The sequence below is a fragment of the Cynara cardunculus genome (genome assembly GCF_001531365.2).
Source record: "Cynara cardunculus var. scolymus isolate 2C chromosome LG 10, CcrdV1, whole genome shotgun sequence".
NCBI classification, from domain to species: Eukaryota; Viridiplantae; Streptophyta; class Magnoliopsida; order Asterales; family Asteraceae; genus Cynara; species Cynara cardunculus.
In genome coordinates this window covers 19,423,440-19,444,730 of record NC_037537.1, presented here as the reverse complement: position 1 = coordinate 19,444,730, position 21,291 = coordinate 19,423,440, and the positions used below count along the sequence as shown (strand labels likewise).

At 35.0% G+C, this 21,291-nt stretch overlaps 3 protein-coding genes across 6 annotated transcripts; 2 read left to right on the top strand and 1 right to left on the bottom strand.

Annotated features, from left to right (window-relative positions):
- Nucleotides 1-360: 360 nt before the first annotated feature.
- LOC112518941 lies at nt 361-2,419 on the top strand. 3 transcript variants are annotated; one of them, XM_025126747.1, is made up of 3 exons: nt 361-1,615; nt 1,823-1,896; nt 1,982-2,419. In XM_025126747.1, exon 1 carries the CDS (start codon nt 434-436, stop codon nt 1,037-1,039), a length of 606 nt encoding a protein of 201 aa, XP_024982515.1. In that variant the 5' UTR covers nt 361-433; the 3' UTR covers nt 1,040-1,615; nt 1,823-1,896; nt 1,982-2,419. The 3 variants fall into 3 exon arrangements, with proteins under 3 accessions (XP_024982515.1, XP_024982512.1, XP_024982514.1); XM_025126744.1 differs by having other exon boundaries at nt 1,823-2,419; XM_025126746.1 differs by having other exon boundaries at nt 361-1,896.
- Nucleotides 2,420-14,858: 12,439 nt separating this feature from the next.
- Nucleotides 14,859-18,359, top strand: LOC112519827 (protein NUCLEAR FUSION DEFECTIVE 4-like). 2 transcript variants are annotated; one of them, XM_025128124.1, is made up of 4 exons: nt 14,859-15,333; nt 16,376-16,469; nt 17,076-17,226; nt 17,584-18,359. In XM_025128124.1, the coding sequence occupies exons 1-4, from the start codon at nt 15,160-15,162 to the stop codon at nt 18,044-18,046; spliced, it is 882 nt and encodes a 293-aa protein (XP_024983892.1). In that variant the 5' UTR covers nt 14,859-15,159; the 3' UTR covers nt 18,047-18,359. The 2 variants fall into 2 exon arrangements, with proteins under 2 accessions (XP_024983892.1, XP_024983891.1); XM_025128123.1 differs by having other exon boundaries at nt 16,376-17,226.
- A 1,723-nt stretch (nt 18,360-20,082) lies between these two features.
- LOC112519698 lies at nt 20,083-21,087 on the bottom strand. The gene has a single exon (XM_025127932.1). The coding sequence runs from the start codon at nt 20,904-20,906 to the stop codon at nt 20,202-20,204; it is 705 nt and encodes a 234-aa protein (XP_024983700.1). The 5' UTR covers nt 20,907-21,087; the 3' UTR covers nt 20,083-20,201.
- Between the last annotated feature and the right edge of the window lie 204 nt (nt 21,088-21,291).

The following is a 21,291-nucleotide window of genomic DNA, read 5'->3' as shown; positions in this document are numbered from 1 at the left end:
TAAATATTTACCGAACAAGTGTTTGGTAAACTACCCCTTACTTTCAAAAATATATATTTACGTTGATCCAATTACAAGCTGAGTTGCCAAATATATTGGGATGATATTGCATTATCACATCGTAAAGCGTGCTCGATACGTGCCACCATTGAGTGTATGGTACGTACGTGGCACCCCACCACCACCCCACCTCACATCAAAACGGCTCCTTTCCTTGTCGTTTTCTATCCACCCTAGAAACATCCCCCAATGGAAAAATCATCAAATTAAAATTAAAATTAAAATTAAATTAAAATTAAAATTCATTTTTCTTCCTTTAAATACATGGCTCCATTAAAGTTAGGTTTGCCAATTTAGAAAGCCAAAGGCGCTCTTTAAAAATTCCAATCCTCTCTTCTCTCTTCCAAACCCCTAATTTCTTCACTGTACATCAATGGCGAATCCAACCAGAAGGGCTAGTGGCCCAGTGCTACGCTCAAACTCTCCGTCTGGAAGGTTCTACAGTTCTCCATCGTCAAATTCCTTTGCTTCCTCCACCTCTGCCTTCTCGTCCAGATCATCTTCGTTTTTTCAAAACCGATCTGCGTCTCCTACGCGAGTTAATCTGTATGGATCCTCGCCGTCTCCCTCGTTGTCGTCTGTACGGTTTTCTCTCGACAACCGTTCTATTTCTCCTAGCCGTTCCATCTCTGTGATTCCTAGAGGGAATAATCAAGCGGCGAAGAAGCAGTTGCAGGCTCCCAGGAGGATGTGTATGTGTTCACCTACTTCGCATCCAGGTTCGTTTAGGTGCAGCTTGCATAAGAACTCTAACAACAGTCACAGCGCTACTGCGTCGTATCCTTCGAACAGACTTAACGCGCGGAGATCGGCGATGACAAACTCGCTAGTCCGTATAGGTACGGTAGAAGGCGGTGATTTGGTGAGGAGAGCTCTTGCGGCGTTGATTCGACCGTCGTCTCATCAGCAGAGACGGAGAACTTCGTTTCAGCCTACGCCTAGTCGGCTATCTGTCATGACCAAAGCCGATGATCCGTGATTTTTAAATTTTCTATATGGTTGATGGCTTTCATAAATGTTTGGGCTCTACGGAGCCAACCACGGTGGCGGTGAATCAGATCCCGGCGATTCGGCGATTGAAGATGTCGGGACGGACAGTTTTTTAAATTCCGGTTACCGAAAGAAATCCTGAACTGGATAGTAGATTCCTCTGTGTCTATGTATAGTTATAGATGAGAATATATAAAAAAATCATCAGTGGCTGCCATCTAATGGCTAATGAAGCAGCTTCAAGTTTCTAAACAAAAATTGATCACTTAAAAATTTGGAAATGAAATCTAGCTCAACTAAATCCCTCGATTCGTTAGAAAAATTCAGTTAATCGTTTGAACAACCTAAAGATTTGCTATCCACGTGTCGTGAGCTTCCGTCTGTGTTGTTGATCTCCGTATCCATATTCATCATCGTTCCGTGAAGTTCGGTTCATTCAATTATTCTCCTCCATTCCGTCTCGTCTGGGTTGGGGTTTGAAGTTTCCGTCGACTCCTTTTGTTTCCCATCCTCAAGTTCCCTCATTTCTACTTCGTGTTCAGCGTATCTGTACCGTCGTCCTAACGTAAACGTTATTTTATTTTTGTTAAATATTTATTTCTGGTGATATTCTTAACGTTGTCTGCTGTTACTTGTTCATTTCTGGTTGTTCTCTTATTCCACAGGTTATCAATCACTTGGATCGTCACGTTCACTCATTAGAGACTTGAAGCTCGTTTTCTTATGGATCATTAGATCTATATAAGGCTAATTGTCCACAAACCACGTGCAGGTGAATTGTCCATTGACCTTTAAGGGAAGGTGGAGATGGGGAAGAGGCGGGCACACCGGATGTTCGGTTAATTGGTAATATCCATCTTTAGCAGTAACTAGCAACTTTAGGAGGAGTTTTGCTTGGTTTTTGATGCAGGTGTCATGGTGGGACTTGCAGTAATCCTAAGCAGTTGAAAGTTGAGCACAGTTACCCAAAAGAAGTGGTTTTGTTTGTGGATCTGGACTTTTAGTCAAAGAACTTGGGAGAGTCGTGCCGTACCGTAATATGTGTTTCATTTACAACTGTAAGTGACCGCCATCGACTATCTTTTGCCTATGCATTTGTGGAGGATTTGATGGACCATCGGACTCGTTCAATACTACTCCTGAAAATTGAAGATCGTAAAACAACTAAGAATCTTGCTATAAAATTAATCAGCTGCTGTTGGCTGGGACCCTTCGATTTTAAAAAAAGGGAAAGACCTGAACTTTAGATGAACAAGATTATGAAGATTCGATAACTATAAAATAAAAAAGTAATGGTACAAGATAATGAAATGTTGCGATTAGAAACATCATGATCAAGTTGTATTAATGAAGTTATTGGTTAGATTAAGACGTCTTAGAAAAAGTAACATACAAGTTGTATTAAAAAGAACCAAGTAGTCTAAAACCTCAGGTCATATAGTAGTTTATTTGGAAGCCGTAAGATGATTTGAGAAGGCAGACATCAATTAATCCGATAGGGTTGTCTCTCTCTTCATCTTTCAACGGCTAAGGAAGAAAAAGTAGCAAGTATGCCTTGACCATTAGATCATTTCTTATCTACAACGTAGGGATATGGCCCACAGATAAGATAAACAAATCCCCCATTAGTCTCATGTTGACATCATATCTTAAACAACCATTATCCTAATCTTATCACCAAATTGTAGATCAAATCATGGATAATTGCATTGGGTTTGTTCTTATTTTATTAAAAACAAGAAGGGAATTGCGTTTGAACATAAAACCCATGTTAGGATTGCAGATAGGATAACACTTTGTTATCTTTTAGCTCGTGGGATGAGTTGATAAGACACAGGCGCGGGATTTGTATTGGTATCCCACTTGGGTTAAGTTTGGGACTCTCTTTCCTTGCCTACATATTTTGGATCTTTTGATACTCTCTTAGGACCAAAAAAGAAAGGGTTTGTCCACTTGAAGGTGTGGATAAGCCTATGAAAGGGAAAGGTGCATATGTGGGTTCCATACATGGAATTTCCTTTCTCTTTTCTCCTTTATCACCATCTACTTTTATGTTTATAAATGTAAACCTACTGTGCATTAGGTCTTTAAGTGTGATATTTTGTCTAAGATCTTTAACTTGAAGTAAATAAAACACAACAATAGCATAAAAGTAAAGAAAATTGAGTGGGATCTTATGCAATAGAGTGTGAAATTGGGTAGGTATAACCTCTTAAGGAGTGCTCAATTGGTAAGACCTTGTGTCTCTATACATAGATTTCGGTTCCGGTCTCTTTATGACTTTATTTTAACGTCTTATAGAAATAATTGAGGTGTAAGTTGGTTTGTATATCTATGATTATTAAAAAAATCATTAAATAATTAAGAGGTTATTTAGTTCAGGAATAGAAATGCAGGTAAAAATGATAGGGAATGAAAAATGGAAAATTCCTCTCATTCAATTAAGAATGAAAAGATGAAAAGAGGAAAAGTAAGGGCTTGTTTGTTTACCCCTTAATAATTCTATTAAGAGGTAACCTCTGAATCGTTAAGAGGTTCATCTTGTTTGACAAAAAAAAATGTCTCTTAATGGTTTTAAAACCCTTTGAATGATTTTGTATCCTGGATCTTCCTTAACCATTAAGAGCCCTAATTTCATTCTACACAATTATCAAACAATTATATATCATTCTGCATTATATCATGATAGTCTTTTAATTATTTCGATCATTTAATCATTATGCACTAAACCATTCAACAATTGCCAAACAATCCCGAAGAGTTGAAATGTTTTTATCTTGGGGTTTGGATTGAGATTTGATACTTGGATGTTTTGAATTTGGCAAGTAGACTGTAGAGGTGGTGGATTAGAGTTGGACAACAAAAGTGGGTATTGTTAACAGCAGCCCACATGATGGAAGAAAGAGATGGGGGTTGGACCAAAAGTGGGCCCTATAGAAGTTGTCTGATGGGTGTGGGTGGTGAGCTGTTATACAGTCATTGTTTTTGGTAGTTTTGGACTCTTTCTTACATCGGTTTTACGCTTTTCTACTTTCACCTTTTCACAGATCTTTCCCCTGAACAGTTCACTGATGCGCATTTTCATTTTAAGCCCACATATTTCCATTTCGAGCTCTTGTTAAGTACTTTTCAACAAAGAAAATTTACAATTCTATCTGTATTTGTCTTGAAGAGATTACTAAATTCTTAAATATGATGGAATTACAACCAAGTTCTATGAATGTTTTAATTTGTTTATTGTGAATGCATTTTTAATGTTGTTGAAAATTTAATCAGTTACAAGAGTTGATGATGCCCGACTTGGATACTCAAAATTAGTAGATGATTCTTTTGGAAAGAGCCGATAAAAGAGTTATTTATATACTTTACAAGTTTAAGGGTGTGTTTACTTGAGACTTAATGAGTTTAATTAGTAAATGGGCTTATTCGCACAGCCAAAATGGTGTGTTTATTTTGGGATTATTCGTACAGAAAGGGGCTTATTTGCACAGATAAAAAACAACACTTGTCCCCATTAAGCCCAAAAAAAGACCCTCATACCCCTGGCCATGAACCTTAGCGTATCTTCTTCCTCAAAACACTCCCTCCCTTTCGACGATCGTGAACCTTAGGTATCTTCTTCTTCGGCCGATTGCTCTATTCTCTAAAGTTAACTACTTCTCCACTTCTCTTCAAATCGATTGTTGCTGGGTACCATCTGCTTGCTTTGAGTATCGACCAATGCTCCACTTTAAATCGATTGTTGTTGAGTATGGATCGATTGCTTTATTCTCCAAAAGTAACTACTTCTCCACTTCTCTTCAAATCGATTGTTGTTGGGTACCATCTGCTTGCGTCGAGTATCGACCATTGCTCCACTTCAAATCAATTGCTGCTGACTATCGACCATTGTTGCTGTTTCATTGATTCTGTTGGGTACCATTGCTGTCGTTTACTTGAGGTCTGTTTCATTGCAGTCTGTTTACTTGAGGTCTGTTTCATTGCTTCTGTTCTTTCCAGAAAGATTTTTGGATTTCTTGATCAAATGATGAGATTAAAGGGTGTTAATTTGCCTCATCTCAATTTGATTTCTGGCAAAGGAAACAGTTGCATTAAAGGATGGTATTGTTCTTTGGTGTTTTTTAATGGTTAATCTACTTGTCTATTGTTATTTGTATCTATTGCTGGTGTTTTTTTTAATGGCTAATCTACTTGTTTGTTTTTCAGAAATATCATTTGCCTTTAAAAATGAACAACAATTTATAAAACAGTGTGTAGTTCATCCTCAGGGGGTAAATCAGTCATTTATGTTATTTAGACTGTTGATTCAGATAGAAAAGTAAACAACATAAATTTATGTAGACAGACAAATTTATCCATACAAGACTTAATAGAAATTTGGTAAACAGCACCTAAGCCTTCTATGCTGTATGTTGTTTTATAGGAATAAACAATATACGGATAGCTTATGTAATCTATTATTGTCTTTTTTCTAATGACTATTAAAACTTTGTTAATTGTTAGTAAGACAAGTTCTTTATTGTTCTTTATATATAAAATCTCTCTATTTGGCATGTGAAAAGTGAAGCGCTAAAACAATCGAATGGAGGTCATGGGGGGAACCTTTTCACGAATTGAACTTCTATTCATCCACATTTTGAGAAATAGTAGTGACAAGCATGTGATCAAGCAATAGGGGTCTTTGTCGTTTTCTCCCTTGAATGGGCAATAGAGAGGACCTACGTGGGGTTTTGTTTTTCTTTGTAAAATAATGATAAATAAAAATAAAACCTTACAATTAATCAATTTGTGTAATATGGAATTAATTTTAATGAAACATCAGTTGAAAGTTAAAAATTTCACCATATTGATATTCAAGTGTCGATGACTAAATGTATACACGAAAAAAATTAGGGGTCAATGTTGACAATTTTTGTAGCAAAGGCATTTTCCACTAACTGGAAGCATGTATTGGTTATACTTTTTGGCTTGGTACGATTCGGGAGGTTAGTGGCCCCTTCGAGAGTTGCAGGTCCTTGTCGCTGTATGAGTGGTAGCTCAAGCTCAAAAGTCCTCCGACACAATCTAGTAAAGGGGCTTTGRTGGATGCCCTTTGTATAGGTTGGGTTGTTGGAAAAATCCCATTTTATTTGATAGAACTGCCTTGCAACCAGGTCTAAAGTGGGTAAAAGCAGAGTCTAGCAGTTGTTCTAGATGTAGACACCTTTGAGGATTGTTTACGAGAGAGCAGCTTCCGTCTCGGTAATTCCCCCTTGTTGAGCGGGGCTTCGAGTCCGCCCTAGCAGCAGGAAGAGGCAGTTGTCATTTGAAAGAATATTTCATCTCAAAGAGGATCCGATTCTTTCTTTCAATCTTAGCCCCCAAGGGATCGGTGATGGCGTAATTCTTAAAACAAGTAATTTCTTTATGTCAACCTTGTCCCTATTTTCTTAATGCCGAGACTTTCTCTTTCATCGAGCCCCAACAGGTGGCTTTTTCATCAGACATGGCTATACTCACCATATTCCAGTATAATGAGTGATATCTCCTATGCTGTCTTTGTGGATTCCCATCAGTAATGTATCGAACCCCCCCCCCCTAACGTGGTAGCGATCCAACTAAAGATTTTGATTCTAGTAATGTATCTTTATGACTTATGCTAGGCCATTCACATCTCTGTGTAACTCGTGGTGTCTCAATACGTGACACCACTCACATATCCATAAGATATGCTACGTATAACACTTTTTATATATACATGATAGGGCATCCTTTAAACATTATATACTTTATAAACTTATAAGCACATTGTATCTACAAATCATATTCTAAACTTATAAACAATATAGATATGTTTTACTTTGAAAATACGATGAAGCCCAGTTTACTGTGGAAAGTTGATAACTTTGCTTTGAGCAACATGAATGCACATTACATTTTAGGCTTACCACTAAACATTAAAAAACTTGGCTTGTGATTAACCTAGAAGCACTTCAATCTCGCATCCAACATAAGGTCTAAGGAACATTGCTATGACACTTTTTACCAACTTGCTTTCTTCGGAGTCATCTTTGGTCAACCTCATTTTTGTCCCATCTATTCCTTATTTTTAGGTTTGCATTATTTTTAACTTCCCAAGTGATTACTACATCACCATTTTTGTGAACGCAACTGAATTTGAAGTCCTACATATCACAAAGGTTTATGGCCTACGCTCCATTGCAATCCTTTCTAGACCAAATGTATGCGACACCCGTAAGTTTCTAGAAACGGTTGGGAAACCAGTTAGAGAACGACAAGGAAAATGGTCAAAACTATTGGGAGATGGGTCGGGTGAGGCCATAGCCAAAGCCGCATGCTCCTGTTTGGGGTTTCAGGCAACATGGCGATCCTAGCATGTGAACCTAGGGTTGCGGGCAAAGGTCTCATAATCCATCTGATGGCTAAAATCGTGATTTTTTGAGGTTTTCTTCATTTGGTCATAACTGCGATTCTGGAGGCTATATTTTTGTCTATTGAACGTCTTCAGGGGGAGGGGACAAAGATGGTTAAATTTCTCTTAGTTTGGGGTTCCTAGAAGTTGGAAAGTAAGATCTAAATCCTTGTTTCTTGACCTAGGGTTTAATAATTTTGTATCCTCAACATCCCTCTCCTTTTTAGTGGTGTTTTTTAGATCTCGGGAGTTTTTAAAGTGCTCTTGAAGGCTTTACATTATAGGTATGGAAGTCTAGACTGTGCATCTCAAATCTCCACCTTTGGAAGCTTTAGCTTTAGATTTTGAACATGGGTTTAACTTAACCTAGTAATGCAAGTTGAAGTTCCTTTGTGAAAGCTTTATACATGCCAAAAACTCGATTCTAGAGTCTTGAGATGTTCTATTAATATCTACTATATGAGTTGATTTTCTGATGTGATTTACACGGTTGATTATTTGTAAATTCTAAGAAATGCATATATTTTGAGGTTCTTAGATATTTGACGATAAATCATAAAGTTTGAGGATATTTATCATATGAGTATTATATGATGTTAATGCATTATGGTATATGGATTTTATAAGTCATTCAAATAATATGCATGATTTAATTTTGTTGGGTTTTATGGTATTTTGAGTCACAATGCTTATTACAACCTTTAAATACAATTGGGGGTTTATGATGGCTCGTTTTAGATTAGTCAAACAAGATGAAGAGCCTATTGGCTTAGATTTGAGAAAAAAACTTGTTTTGGGATTTTGGTCCAACGTTTGAGTTAATGATGATGATTTTCGAACCTTTTTGGCGTATAAGTTGCTCAAATGCTAACCGAGTATTTGTATTTTATTGGTTTGATTTTAACTTGAACATGTTATGGGTACTTTTGTCCGGTTAGATGTGTTTTATGTTGAGTTTTGGAACTAATGTGCAATTAGGATATATTTATTTGGAAATGACATGTTTGAGTGTATTGGTTGTTCAATTAGAGTTATGTAATTTAGACTGTAATGCAATAGATAAATGAAATATTTTAATATTATAATTTAGATTCTCTAAAATGGGAAATATGTTGGAGATGAATATAATTTTTTTTAGATATCTTGATTTTTAGTTCTCAATTTTAGAAATTTTTTGGAAAATCTGTTGAAGATGCTCTAATTGAGTTATGGAGTATTCATCACGAAAATGGTGGGTTTTAGGAATGATGTTTCTTTTATATTTAGTACATTTAATTTTGGAGATTGTTATTTAAATTTCAGTTTTACTGTTTTATAATAATGACAAAAACTACTTGAATTTGCTAGGTATTAAGCTTAATTCTTATCATTTGTCGACATACATTTGAAACTGGAAGGATAACCATCAAGTCCTACATAAGGGAACAATATTAGCAACACCATGATGAGCTAGTTAAAGACATGAGGAAGATTTGGCGGGACGTCTTTCGTATTTTAGAGGTAGCGATTATCGTTGGGTTTTAGTAACGTTTTGTCAATAATCTAGACTGTGTAAAGTTTGGATTATGTTTGTTGATTTTAAATCTTAAATTGTCATTTTAGGCAATTTGGGTATTATCCGATAGACAGAAATTTATCCTTCAATTAATGTATTATAAAAACTATAAAGTAATCGTTCTTTTCTAGATTTGAGGGTGTTATAATGTATACCATTTTGATTCATTTTTAAAGACCTTTTAAGAAGCTAATTTGATCAAAAGTTCTGGATTATATTTTAATGATTCAAATGAAACAATAATTGCATAACCAAATCGTAATTAGTTTTATATCACATTTCTAGAATTGCTCTTCTATTTTCATATATGATCAAATGAGATTTAAAAACTCACATTCTGGTACATTTTGAACAATAACGATCGCCTTTATTCATAGTACCAGTAACAAGTTATATCTAAAACCATGTTGTATGGTTTATCTCGATAAAATTATACGTTATGATTTTTAGAATACTATGAAATTTCCAATATCGGCAATACATGTTAAACAACTAAAACAGAGGGTCCATGCTCTGTTTCTTGACTTTGCTTCTTCATTTGTGTTTCTTACTTTAATGTGATGGCCTTAAAGTTCCGTGTATACACCAAACGCTTGAATGTCTTTTTTTTCTCAAAAAGAATGCTTTAACTTGGCCACTGAAGATGGTGAAGACTAGGTGAGAGACTGTCCGAAAGTGTGGGACCTATTTAAAGTTACCTGTCTGATGGATTTGAATATGGTTAACATGTTAATGTACATTTGAGAGATTTATGCTATATATTGACTTATTCAATTGCATAGGTTTTCTATTCTAGAATTATGAATCTAGGTTTGTTGTTTGTGCAAACCATTAAGTATCTATCTCATAAATTAATAATCAAGTTTAAATCTGGCAATTGAAAATGATGTTAAAACTGGTGGAGCGTATATCAATCTTGAATGTAAAACTCAGATCCATTAATATTAAACATAGCTTTTGTATCAAGTCAAATTACACAGTAGTTACTTATTAAAATAACATTTATACATCCCAAATATACAGAATCGGTCAAACATTATTAAATGACGAGTCATCACTAGCAATAAAGGAATATAAACTAATTAGGGTGGAGATATTTGTACCCCTAACTATATGTTAAAGACACCCATCCCTATCTAGAGTTTATCGTAATTTAATGATTACATCGTGATTCAACTTTATTTGTATTTTAATTATATTTTGTTTTTATTTTTTATTATTAATAATATTTTTCTTTCATTTTATCAAGCTCTTATTATTACTATTACTATTACTATTATTATTTTTATTCTTATTATTGTTATTGTTGTGAAACTGTAGTATTGTTATATTATATATTTTTTTGTTTATAATTAATAATAATAATTATTATTATTTTGTGTTAATATTTAATATCTAAGATAAAAAAAATATTGTTTTGTAAACAAGAATACAAATATAAAAAACAAATTATTTTATTTTAAAATTATAAAAAAAATTTCTATTAATATAATTTTTTCAATATTAACATCATTTTGTATTTATTATAATAATAATTATTATTTAATGGTACTTTTTTATATATATTTTTGTTACAACAATATTATTTTTTATAAATAAAATATAATACAACATAAATTAATTTATATTTGAAGTTTTAACAAAAGGCGACAAGTTAATACCTAAGTTTTTAAAGATTGTTGAAAAACTGATGAAACTATTATTTGAATATTCAAAAACTTAAACAAGAATTGATTGGTTATTCTTTAAGTTTTAAAGCTGGAAAAAGATGAATTGTCATTTTCTAAATTTTTAAAGTTGTAGAATGATTAATGATATTCCATGAAAATATAGATAAAATGAAAGATAAGGACTAGTGTACGGATTTTTACAATTTTTAATCGATTTTTATACAGACAAACCATACGACCATATCCATATAGTTAAAATTTGTAAAACTACGAAGTAAATGATATATTATTTTTTATAAATAACAAGACATATTGTTTTTCAAGTTTATTGATTTTAAATTTAATCTATATATAATACAAAAAAAAATTATAATTACCATATACTAGTAATTATTATTATCTATTAATTAAAAAAAAGAGAACATAAGAAAAGAAAAGACGTGAGATGATGTAATTTTTTAGACTTACGGATCATTTAATATGATTACTAGATTCTTTTGACTTTAATTAATAAAACTACAAGGAGATATTTGACAGTTACTGGTTCTCATGATATAATGCAAAATGAAATATAATTGTTTGATAATTGTTTACCATAAAATTAAGGCACTTAATGGTTAAGAAAGATCCATGATACAAAATTATTCAAAGAGTTTTAAAATCATTAGAAACAATATTTTTTTTTACAAAACAAGATTCATCTTTTAATAAATAAAACTATTAAAAAATAAACAAGTTCAAATATGAACATGAGAACGAGACCATCATGGATAGAGGATATGAGCGGGTCCCAAGGAATGAATCAAGGACACCAATGATTAGGTATCTACGAGAACCAAAAACAATTGAATACATACAAAGAAAAGAATCCAAGTTACTCTTTGATATGCAATTATGAATATGGTTTCATCAAAAAAAAATTAATATATAGAGAGAGACTTGGATCATGTGAGATCAGTCTGCTTTTATGAGATCGGTGAGACCACTTCGTTACATTTGAAAGTTCACAGTAGAATGCGATGAAAGTAACCTTCACAGTGTTTTTTCTGTGAAGGTTCGGCTTATTTTTACCTTTACAACGTTTTGCTGTGAAGTTTCATATGTAAAAAGTGGTCTCACGGATCTCATAAAAAAATGTAGTCTCACGTGAACCCAACTTTGTATATATATATATGTGTGTGTGTGTGTTCAGGGAAAAAGTTGATTAGTGACGATCCTAACCGGTCTCACACGGAACTCGTCTCCAAGGACACCGATGTAATGTGACATTTTTTTACTCATCAACTGTTGAGGCAAAGTCTGGGATCAAACCCATTGACTTGTTATGTATTTAGGTAAAGTCTCTTCACCCTTTTACCAACTAAACTACATGTCAGATAATATATATATAGAGGTTGGTAAAATGGTGAAGAGACTTTACCTAAATACATTTGATGATAGAAGAAGGATTGAGATGCAATGAAAATAATTGAAATTCATTTGATTTGGATTTGAAATGACAGTCATTCTAAAGGGATTTTATTTTAACTCAGTCGGTTTGTTAGATTTCAAGTCCAAATTTTCCTTTAATCAAATATAAGATTTTGAAATGAAATTCAACTCCAAATCCTATCAAATTCCGCAAACCAAATGGGTCCTCACTTTTTCTATGAACCCCTTCCAGAACAAACGTAAATGGTGAGTCACTGTTGTTTTTCTGAGGATTTATAGATCCAACAAACCCATCTTTATCTGATCCAACTAAAAAAATATCAGTTAGAGTGATTGTTTATACGGTATGTATGTCCTTGTATCTAGTTTTAATTAAAGAACAAGTTTGACTTTGACTTGTATGATTTTTTAAAAGGCGAGCTGATGTCGAAATTATTAAATGACGTTGTGAAATGTTTATAAAGGAATTCATCAGATAAACGACGATGGTAGACATAAGCAAAAGCACAAAGTGTAAAGCGGAGGGTCCAAGATATATATATATAAAAAGATGACATCGCTTGACAATTGGTTGCGGAATATTTTAACTTCATTGAAATTCATTGTTAAAAACCTACTACAGCTGTTGACACGATTAAATGTCGTTTTGATTATTGTTCATTCCTTTTATTAAACTATGTCCAAGATCAGAAGTAGTATTGCATCGATTTTTTGTAAGCGAGAACTTTATATTTATTTCGTTTTTAATTTAATAATGAATATAATAACACTCATGTGTGCTTCTTTTAAGATGCAATAAAGAACAGTCAGCAAAACTGGTTGATACAACAGTTATCGAGTTTTTCTGGATGAATATTATATGTTCGATAATAATAGTACTCATGTACCAATCAATGTTAGGCATATGCAGTTGAATTGAATATATATATATATATATATATATATATTTTTATAAAGGTGTGCAATAATTCATCTGATCCAATTAAACTCAACTGATAAAAATTGATCGAGTCATATTCGAAATTTCAACATCTAAATTGAATCATGTGGTTTTTAAATGAAAGTTTAGAATTCAATTAAATCGAACCGATCTGATTACTATCTAATTGTTCTACATCAATACAATCCAAAAATCATTTTTTTTAACCACACGGGTGGTGCCTGATTTGTTTGAGTTTGACTCCAAGGGTCAAAAGTGCCTGGAGTTTCCAGGTTCAAATCCAAGAAGAAACAAAAATTCCCTTGTGGCCACGGAGGTTCAAATACGGTGACTCCGGGCTACCTGCAAAACAGGTAGTCGCCCTGGAATTAGTCGGCTCGCATAGCGGGTTGGATATTCAGGTTAATAAAAAAAATCACTTTTTTTTGTCATCTGTAAAATTGTAATATGATTTATTGTTTCTTTTTATTCATCTATATTATTTTAAGTATTAATAAATACACAAGTTTATTAAATTTGAAAATATTGTAACATATTTATATAGAAAATTGATATAATAAACTAAATTTTTAACGGGGAGATAACATAACAAAAAAAAAGTTTGTTCTCTGTTTGACGTAACATTAAACTAGAATAAGACATGATTGAACTATACTGGAAATCTGGAAAGCATTTTTATCGTGTCAAAATAGCTGGAAATCAAGAGATCAAACAGATATATGAAAATCATTAAACTACAATGACAAATTAAAACCCTAATTTTTTTACTATTTTTTCACCCGCATAACTCTATTTCATCTACTGTATTCAAGAGAATCTATATACTAAACACTAACGCTCCCTTGGCGATTGTGGGTAGTTTCGTAATTGGTACATTGTTAATATCTATATAGTAAACACTGAATAATGTTGCCTTCTGGTTTTGGGTAGTTGGTGCATTGTTTATTTTTGTACTATATCCTAAAAGAAATGTCAATTTTACTATTTTAATTTGTTTCAAAATAACTGCTTGCTCTCCAAATTAAGAGACCGTTTACCAAACACTTATCCGGTAAGTGTTTACCGGTAAAATTTAACACTATTATTTACTTATCGGGTAAGATTTAGTCCACCAAAACGACATTGTATGCAACAATTTACAGGGTAAGCGTTTACCGTGGTAAGAGTCGTCACCCTCACTTACCGAGTAAGACAATTGGTCCTTGTCTCGCTCTTATCGGGTAAGATTCTTAATCCTTACTATATTCATCCAATGAGATAACGTTACTTGATAAACGCTTACCCGGGTAAACGTTTGGTAAACGGCCCTAAATATCTACTTTCCATGCTTAATTATGGGATATAAATTTATTAGTAAATTATGTTTTTAGTCTCTAAGGTTTATTGAAATTTTCTATTTTCGTCCTTATGGTTTTGAAGTCATGATTTTCATCCTTATGGTTTATAATTCATTATCTTTTCATCCTTATGACTTAAATTTTATTCTTTTTTTCATTCTTGTTGTTTATAATTTATTTCTATTTTATTTCTTCATACTTAAAAGTAGTTTTTTGGTTTCAAGACAAAAAATATAAATGAACTGCAAACCATAGAGACTAAAATCGAAATATTTGAACAACAAGGACAAAATCTATAACTTTTAACAAACCATAGGGACTAAAAAAGTAATTTACTATAATTGCCCTTTTTGTTGTGTGTCGGACATCTATCTTGGGAAAAAGACACTAATAATGTTTTGATTGAAGCAAGAAAAACGTCAATGGAGATACGAGATGGAGTCCATTCACAAGCAACCATCTATCAACCTCCTCTGATCGACACCCAAACGTTTGCATGGAGACCCTCACCTTCCACTTGTCTTTTCTCTCTAATTTCATCACTTCGCCTTTATCTCACCACAAATTTTTCATGAATTTCTCGGTAACAGATCCACTACCCTTCAATGGCAAGCTTAGAACATCTAAAGGTTGGGACGAGACCACCATGGGTGGGTCTTTGAGTTGCTGTTTGGGTCCAAATAGCTGCTGCAAATGCTTATAACTTCCCTCTCTATTCTCATTCCTTGAAATCCGTTCTTGGGTTTAATCAAAGACAGCTGACGATGCTTGGAGTGGCTAATGATATTGGCGAAAACGTTGGTATCCTTCCTGGGATCTTCTATAACAAGTTCCCTACATGGGTAGTCCTTTTCATCGGTGCTTTGTGTTGCTTTTCGGGTTATGGAGTTATTTGGCTTGCACTTACTCATACAATCGATTCATTGCCTTATTGGCTGGTGAGTTCTGATCACTTTAACTTTGCTTACACATAGTACGTAGTCAATTTATGTAGTGTATGTAATGTGTTCGACGATTTGCGTAAATGGGTATTGTAGTCTAATGGGTAGCTATTTCTATGGTAAAAGTATTAAACTTCATTGGCGGAATCTATGTTATATGCAGATTCTTTAACTTTTTAGGGAATTATGATGACTGGCCCTCAGCTCAAAATCATGAAACAGATTTCTTTCAGGGACTTCTAACTTAGTTGCAACCAATTTTGGAACTTCAATTAGTTATTTAGTGAAAGAATGGAAATATGCAATCTTTATCTCATAATCTATACATAATTAAGGAGTTCATGACTGTTTCTTGTAGTTAACTACAGTTACCAGTAGTCCAGTAGTGAAGAACTTTGCATGTAGGAAAATTACTCAATCATGTAAGCACCTTCTTATTGTTAATTGTGATGGGCTGTAATTCAGTTTGGATATATGACCAAACTTGGTGATAACCGATAATGCTACATGGCAACAAAATTTGTCTAAATCTTATAATTTAGATATGGAGCCTCCTCCAACGGATACTAGACGGGCGCAAATTATCCTTAAGTGTCGGGCTAGACGGGTGAGGGGATACAAAGTGTCGACTCCCTCGACTGTAAACCTTGGCTCTGATACTATGCGATAATGTTTGGAACTCCTAGATTACTTTTCAAAAAAGAGACCTTTAGGTGATAATGGAGGTTCCAACGTATATGGCGGAGAAATGGTCGATGTGAGACTCTACAGCAAACTTGGCCCAAACTTTGTAAAAGAAGAGGCTATAATAATTGAGAATTAGGATGATATATAGTTCATTCTTCTATGTATTTACCATTTGTTTTCCTTTTTATAGTAGAGATAGTTCTTCCTTATATTACTAACTGTAGCAACGACTGTGAAATAGAGAAGTTGTTAATTGAACTACGTAAATATTGTGTTTTTTGTTTCTTAAAATTATAATTGTCTGTTATTAGTAATACCGACACTATCACTTGTTGGTGCTTTGAATCGGCAGTTATGGATTGCATTATGTGTTGCAACAAACAGCAACGCTTGGTTTACTACGGCTGTTCTCGCGACCAACATGAGAAACTTCCCTCTCAGTCGGGGTATTATTACTGGAATCCTAAAAGGCTACGGGGGTTTGGGTGCTGTTGTGTATACCGAAATTTACGCCATTTTGCTCCACAAATCCTCTTCTATGCTCTTACTATTTCTTGCACTCGTGGTTCCTGCACTTTCTCTTGTGTTGATGTATTTCGTTAAACCTTGTGTGCCTTCTTCTGCGGACAACTCCAGTGATCATGCATATTTTCTTTTTATTCAAGCCGCAAGTATTATGCTCGGCATTTATCTCCTAACCACCACGATTTTGAGCGACATGTTTTCACTAAGTTCCCTCATATCGTGGACATTTCTTGTTTTTATGGTAATTCTCCTCATGGCTCCACTTGCTATCCCTATAAAAATGACCTTCTATCCTTCAACTCCACCCGATATAAACAAAGTTCAAGAAATAAGAACGGACCCTTTACTTGAACCAACTTCTTCAAGAACTGATCCCGGAAGTTATGATGAAAATGACGGTTTATCAGATGTGGATTCACTTCTTGCTGAAAGGAGAAGGTTGCGACCAAGAAGAGGAGATGATTTTAAGTTCAGTGAAGCTTTAATAAAGGCCGATTTCTGGCTTCTGTTTTTGGTTTACTTTGTAGGTGTTGGTTCTGGAGTTACTGTTTTAAATAACCTGGCCCAAATCGGGATAGCTCAAGGCGTGCACAACACCGCAATCTTATTGTGTCTATTTGGATTTTGTAATTTTGTTGGGCGGCTTAGCGGTGGTGCCATTTCTGAACATTTTGCCAGGTCTGCATTACTTTCACTACATCAAAATCGGCTTTATAGGACACCAAATATGTCTAAATGTTCTAATAGACTGTTTTATAGGTGAAACAATTATGCATCCAATGTAAAAGTGTTCCAATAAGTTGATGAGACAGCGTTTGGGATTCCTAAAAAATTTGATACTTTTAAAATAAAGTGTTCTATTAGCCTTTTTATAGAACATTAGTCTTATAAAGCAGTGTATAAGAACATTTAGACATATCAGACGTCCTATAAAACTATATTTCATTGTAGTACTTTTTTCATCATCGAAAATGTAATCTAGATACTTCTTTAACTGTATTATCCCGAGTTTAGCAAATGTTTCTTTTATGTCAGGTCAAGAAGCATTCCAAGAACCGTTTGGATGACATGCACGCAAGTCCTGATGATTGTTACATACCTTATGTTTGCTTCTGCTATCCGCGGTACCCTTTATGCAACAACTTCGTTACTAGGGATATGTTATGGTGTACAATTCTCTATCATGATCCCGACTACTTCTGAGCTTTTCGGGCTGAAAAACTTCAGTATATTCTACAATGTCATATCATTAGGGAACCCTCTTGGCGCTTTCCTCTTCTCGGGTCTTCTAGCCGGAAATATATATGATTATGAGGTTTCGAAGCAAAACTCTGTGTCTTGCTTGGGTCCAAATTGTTTCAGGTTGACGTTCTTTGTTTTGGCCGGCTTGTGCAGTGTCGGAACTATCTTGAGTATAATCTTGACAAGAAGATTGAAGCCGGTTTATGAATTACTTTATGGCAGTGGTTCATTTAGGCTGCGAAGTCCAAACCACTGATCGATCAACACATCTATTTTTCTCGGAGAACTTTCAACAACTAAATACTGGTCCAAGTTGTTTGGAGCGAGAATTGGTTCATGAGTATTGCTAGATACAGACGTTAAATGTGTACACGACAAGGGCCTCTATAATGTGTCAAGTATCGTCTTATAACGTGTTCGTCACCGTACAGATTTATATAGAGCTCTAAGTTCAGATACTGCATTATATATGTATCTATGTGCATATGTGTTTCAACAAAATCCAATAAACGTATAACGTGTTGACGGAAGTTTTTCATCTGTATGATGAATGTTTTTACCTCGACAATATGTAAATTCACACACATTGAATTGAATCTATCCGCGATAGATTTAATGAAAGAAAGGGGTAGAAACAGAGTTGTTCACTTATTAGTGAACTGAAATTAAATACAATGCACGAAAATTTAAAACCAACCTGATTTATCTGTCGTTGAATCATAATCTGCATGGTAAAGCCTGTCCTCAAAGGTTTTTACTACTAGTTTTTGTACGTTGTGAGTCTGCTAATCGCGAAGCCTAAGGATTTGATGCAGCACACGTTTTCGTTTATCAACAGCGATGAAAACGAAAAATTAAGGCAAGATAGATGCAGAAATCGGTAGAGAGAAAGAACTGGTAGGAGCCATGGGCGGACCTAGTTAGGTGCCATGGGTGACACGTGCCACCGTTTCGTTTCTCCGCCAAAGGGTAAAAAATTTAGGTTTCGTGAACGGTGCAACCGTATTAATTTGTTGTGTGCCACCGTATGTATTTTGAAACTACAATGAGAACAAGTTTTATTTGGTAAAGTTGGTTTGCAAAGCTTTTATTCCACCCCACACCCAAGTCCGAATCATGTTAGTGTCATTTTCTTAGTCACCGTTTGAAAAAAATTCCGTATATTTGTTTCTTATATTCAAACGATGCCACCGTTTGAAAAAAATTCCGTATATTTGTTTCTTATAGTCAAAAGGTGTTACCGTTTGAAAAAGAATTTATATATTTTTTTTTTCTTATGGTCAAATGGTGCCACCGTTTAAAAAAGATTCTGGGTCCGTCCCTGGTAGGAGCAGAAGTCGAAGAGAGGAAACCGATGATTTTCAGGGTGATCTATAGGCCGGAGGCTTCTACCTGGTATTTATACTGGGGGAAACCCTAAAAAACCCCACGATCTCATCCCCAAAAATTTGATGATCATGGTAAGTTGGAGGATTATCCTCTAACAATCTTTATCTCCGAGAAAACGTGGTCAAATCGGTTTAAAAATCCGATTTTTCGAAAAACGCTTTCCATCTCTCTCGATGATATACCAAAAAGATACTCGGAGCAAGGGAAGAGGCTCCTTCTGCTCCAATGCAAAGTGCGCCTTCTCGTGCCCGCGCATGTGCGTTGGGCCTTCCACTCAAGACCCCCATCATGAGTCTACCCATATATATGTTCAAAGCCCAACTATAAAGAAAGCCTTATAAGCTAGGAATGGAAAACAGACTTCCAACCCACTAAAATTTCCAACACAACCAACAAGAAGGAGCCTAAACGCTAGTTTTTATTTGCCAGTTGAGTCGAGTATCTTTGTTTTGTTTTGTACTTTTCGTGTCATATTAATTAAACAAAACAGAATGGATTATGGACAAAAATAGTGGCAGCATTGCGGTATTGATGGTTCGAGTCGCGGTCAACACCCCCGATTCGACTCAATCTTCGTCATAGGGGGATCATCTAGTCTCCGTTTAAAGGGGGTATCATCGCGATACAGTTCACTAAGACATCATTTTGGTACACATACATGATTGAATTACCAAGAAACCGGGATTTTCATTTGAACGGATTGCTTTTCATCTACAGATTCGTCACATGGGCACCACGCCGAGTATGTACCAAGAAACCGTTCTCATTTCTCACCGATACATCACTGGCCGAGCGGTACCCATGTTGCTGGTAGAGACGAACGTTCTAATTAGTCACGGATTCAAACATCACCAAATGTGAGAAACTACGTACGAGTATTTGTCGAGATTTCTCGACGATTAGTAGGCACCGTAAATAAATGTTGATATGTAAAATCTCAGAAAAAAACTTACATGAAATGCAAAAAAAGAAACATTTGGTGTTGAAACAAATACACAACCACCAGCTGCAAATGGTTAATTTTAAGTAGGTTTCATATCTTGAAACATTAAAGACCAAAGTGAAGGGATACCATCATCTTCCTCACCCGTCTTCACCATCCCGCACGGAATCCCGATTCTCGGACTACTGTAACCCATAACGTCTACCGATCCCGAAATGTTGGGTCCAGCCGCTTTGCTCTCCATCGGACTACTGTACATCAACATCAGATTCTCGTGCACCTTCCTATCAAGCGGGCCCGAAACGCTTAAAACCCGTTTCGGGCTCATGTAAATACTTTCTTGCATCCTGTCCAATGGTCCAGATTTCATCATTTTTTTCACTCTTTCTTCCTTATCCTCCTCAAACCCCATGTTCTTCCTTAGATTACTACTGGGCCACTGCGGTCTAAACGGGTTGTTGTCGGGCCTTGGCGTATGGGCCGGTTTGTGGTAGACGCATCTCCCGAGTTTCTTGGTAAGCAGCATTTTGGTCTTGATAATAGCAGAAACAAGCTTTGAAAAGCCATTCTGCGGACGTCCGCCAATACTTTTCCTTGCAAGTTTCAGTATCTCTAGCCTGTGTTTGGCTACAGAGATTCCCATGCTTTGAAGGAACTCATGATTGAAGTAAGTGGTGTCTCCTCTTTGAAGCTCGTTGTGCGTGAACATCCGTCCGTACTCGTAAACTAAGTACGGGTCGAGATTGGTTTTCGATAACCATGAGTACCAATCCATGGCTACCATGAGTAGTTCCACAAAAACTGACTCAATCTCCACTATATATAAGAAGCTAGTTATGGCATTCACCAATCACCATATAAAGAGTAACATTTAAAACAACAAAATTAGGGTTATAAAACCACAAAAATATCTAAATGTTTAATACTTGACAAGACGTCTAGAAATGTCCTATAAACTTATTGTAACATTTTTACATATAACACGTAGCTGTTTTAGTCCAATAAAACAGTCTATTAAGACATTTATCAATTTTGTTGTAGTGTTTACGGACATACTGTTTCAGGTTTATGGTTGAGTTAAAATGTATTAATATGTAGTACAAAGAGTGGGTGAGGTGTGTGGTCCATATCCAACTTTCATGGTTTGATCAGTGTTTTAATGGAGTTTT

What these genes read in the sequence shown, in the direction of transcription:
- LOC112518941 (XM_025126747.1), top strand. Translation starts at nt 434, where the DNA reads ATGGCGAATCCAACCAGAAGGGCTAGTGGCCCAGTGCTACGCTCAAAC.
- LOC112519827 (XM_025128123.1), top strand. Translation starts at nt 15,160, where the DNA reads ATGCTTGGAGTGGCTAATGATATTGGCGAAAACGTTGGTATCCTTCCT. An exon ending in ATTCATTGCCTTATTGGCTG is followed by an intron (nt 15,334 to 16,375) that starts GTGAGTTCTGAT and finishes TTGAATCGGCAG; the next exon opens with TTATGGATTGCATTATGTGT. An exon ending in ATTTCTGAACATTTTGCCAG is followed by an intron (nt 17,227 to 17,583) that starts GTCTGCATTACT and finishes CTTTTATGTCAG; the next exon opens with GTCAAGAAGCATTCCAAGAA.
- LOC112519698 (XM_025127932.1), bottom strand. Translation starts at nt 20,906, where the DNA reads ATGGTAGCCATGGATTGGTACTCATGGTTATCGAAAACCAATCTCGAC.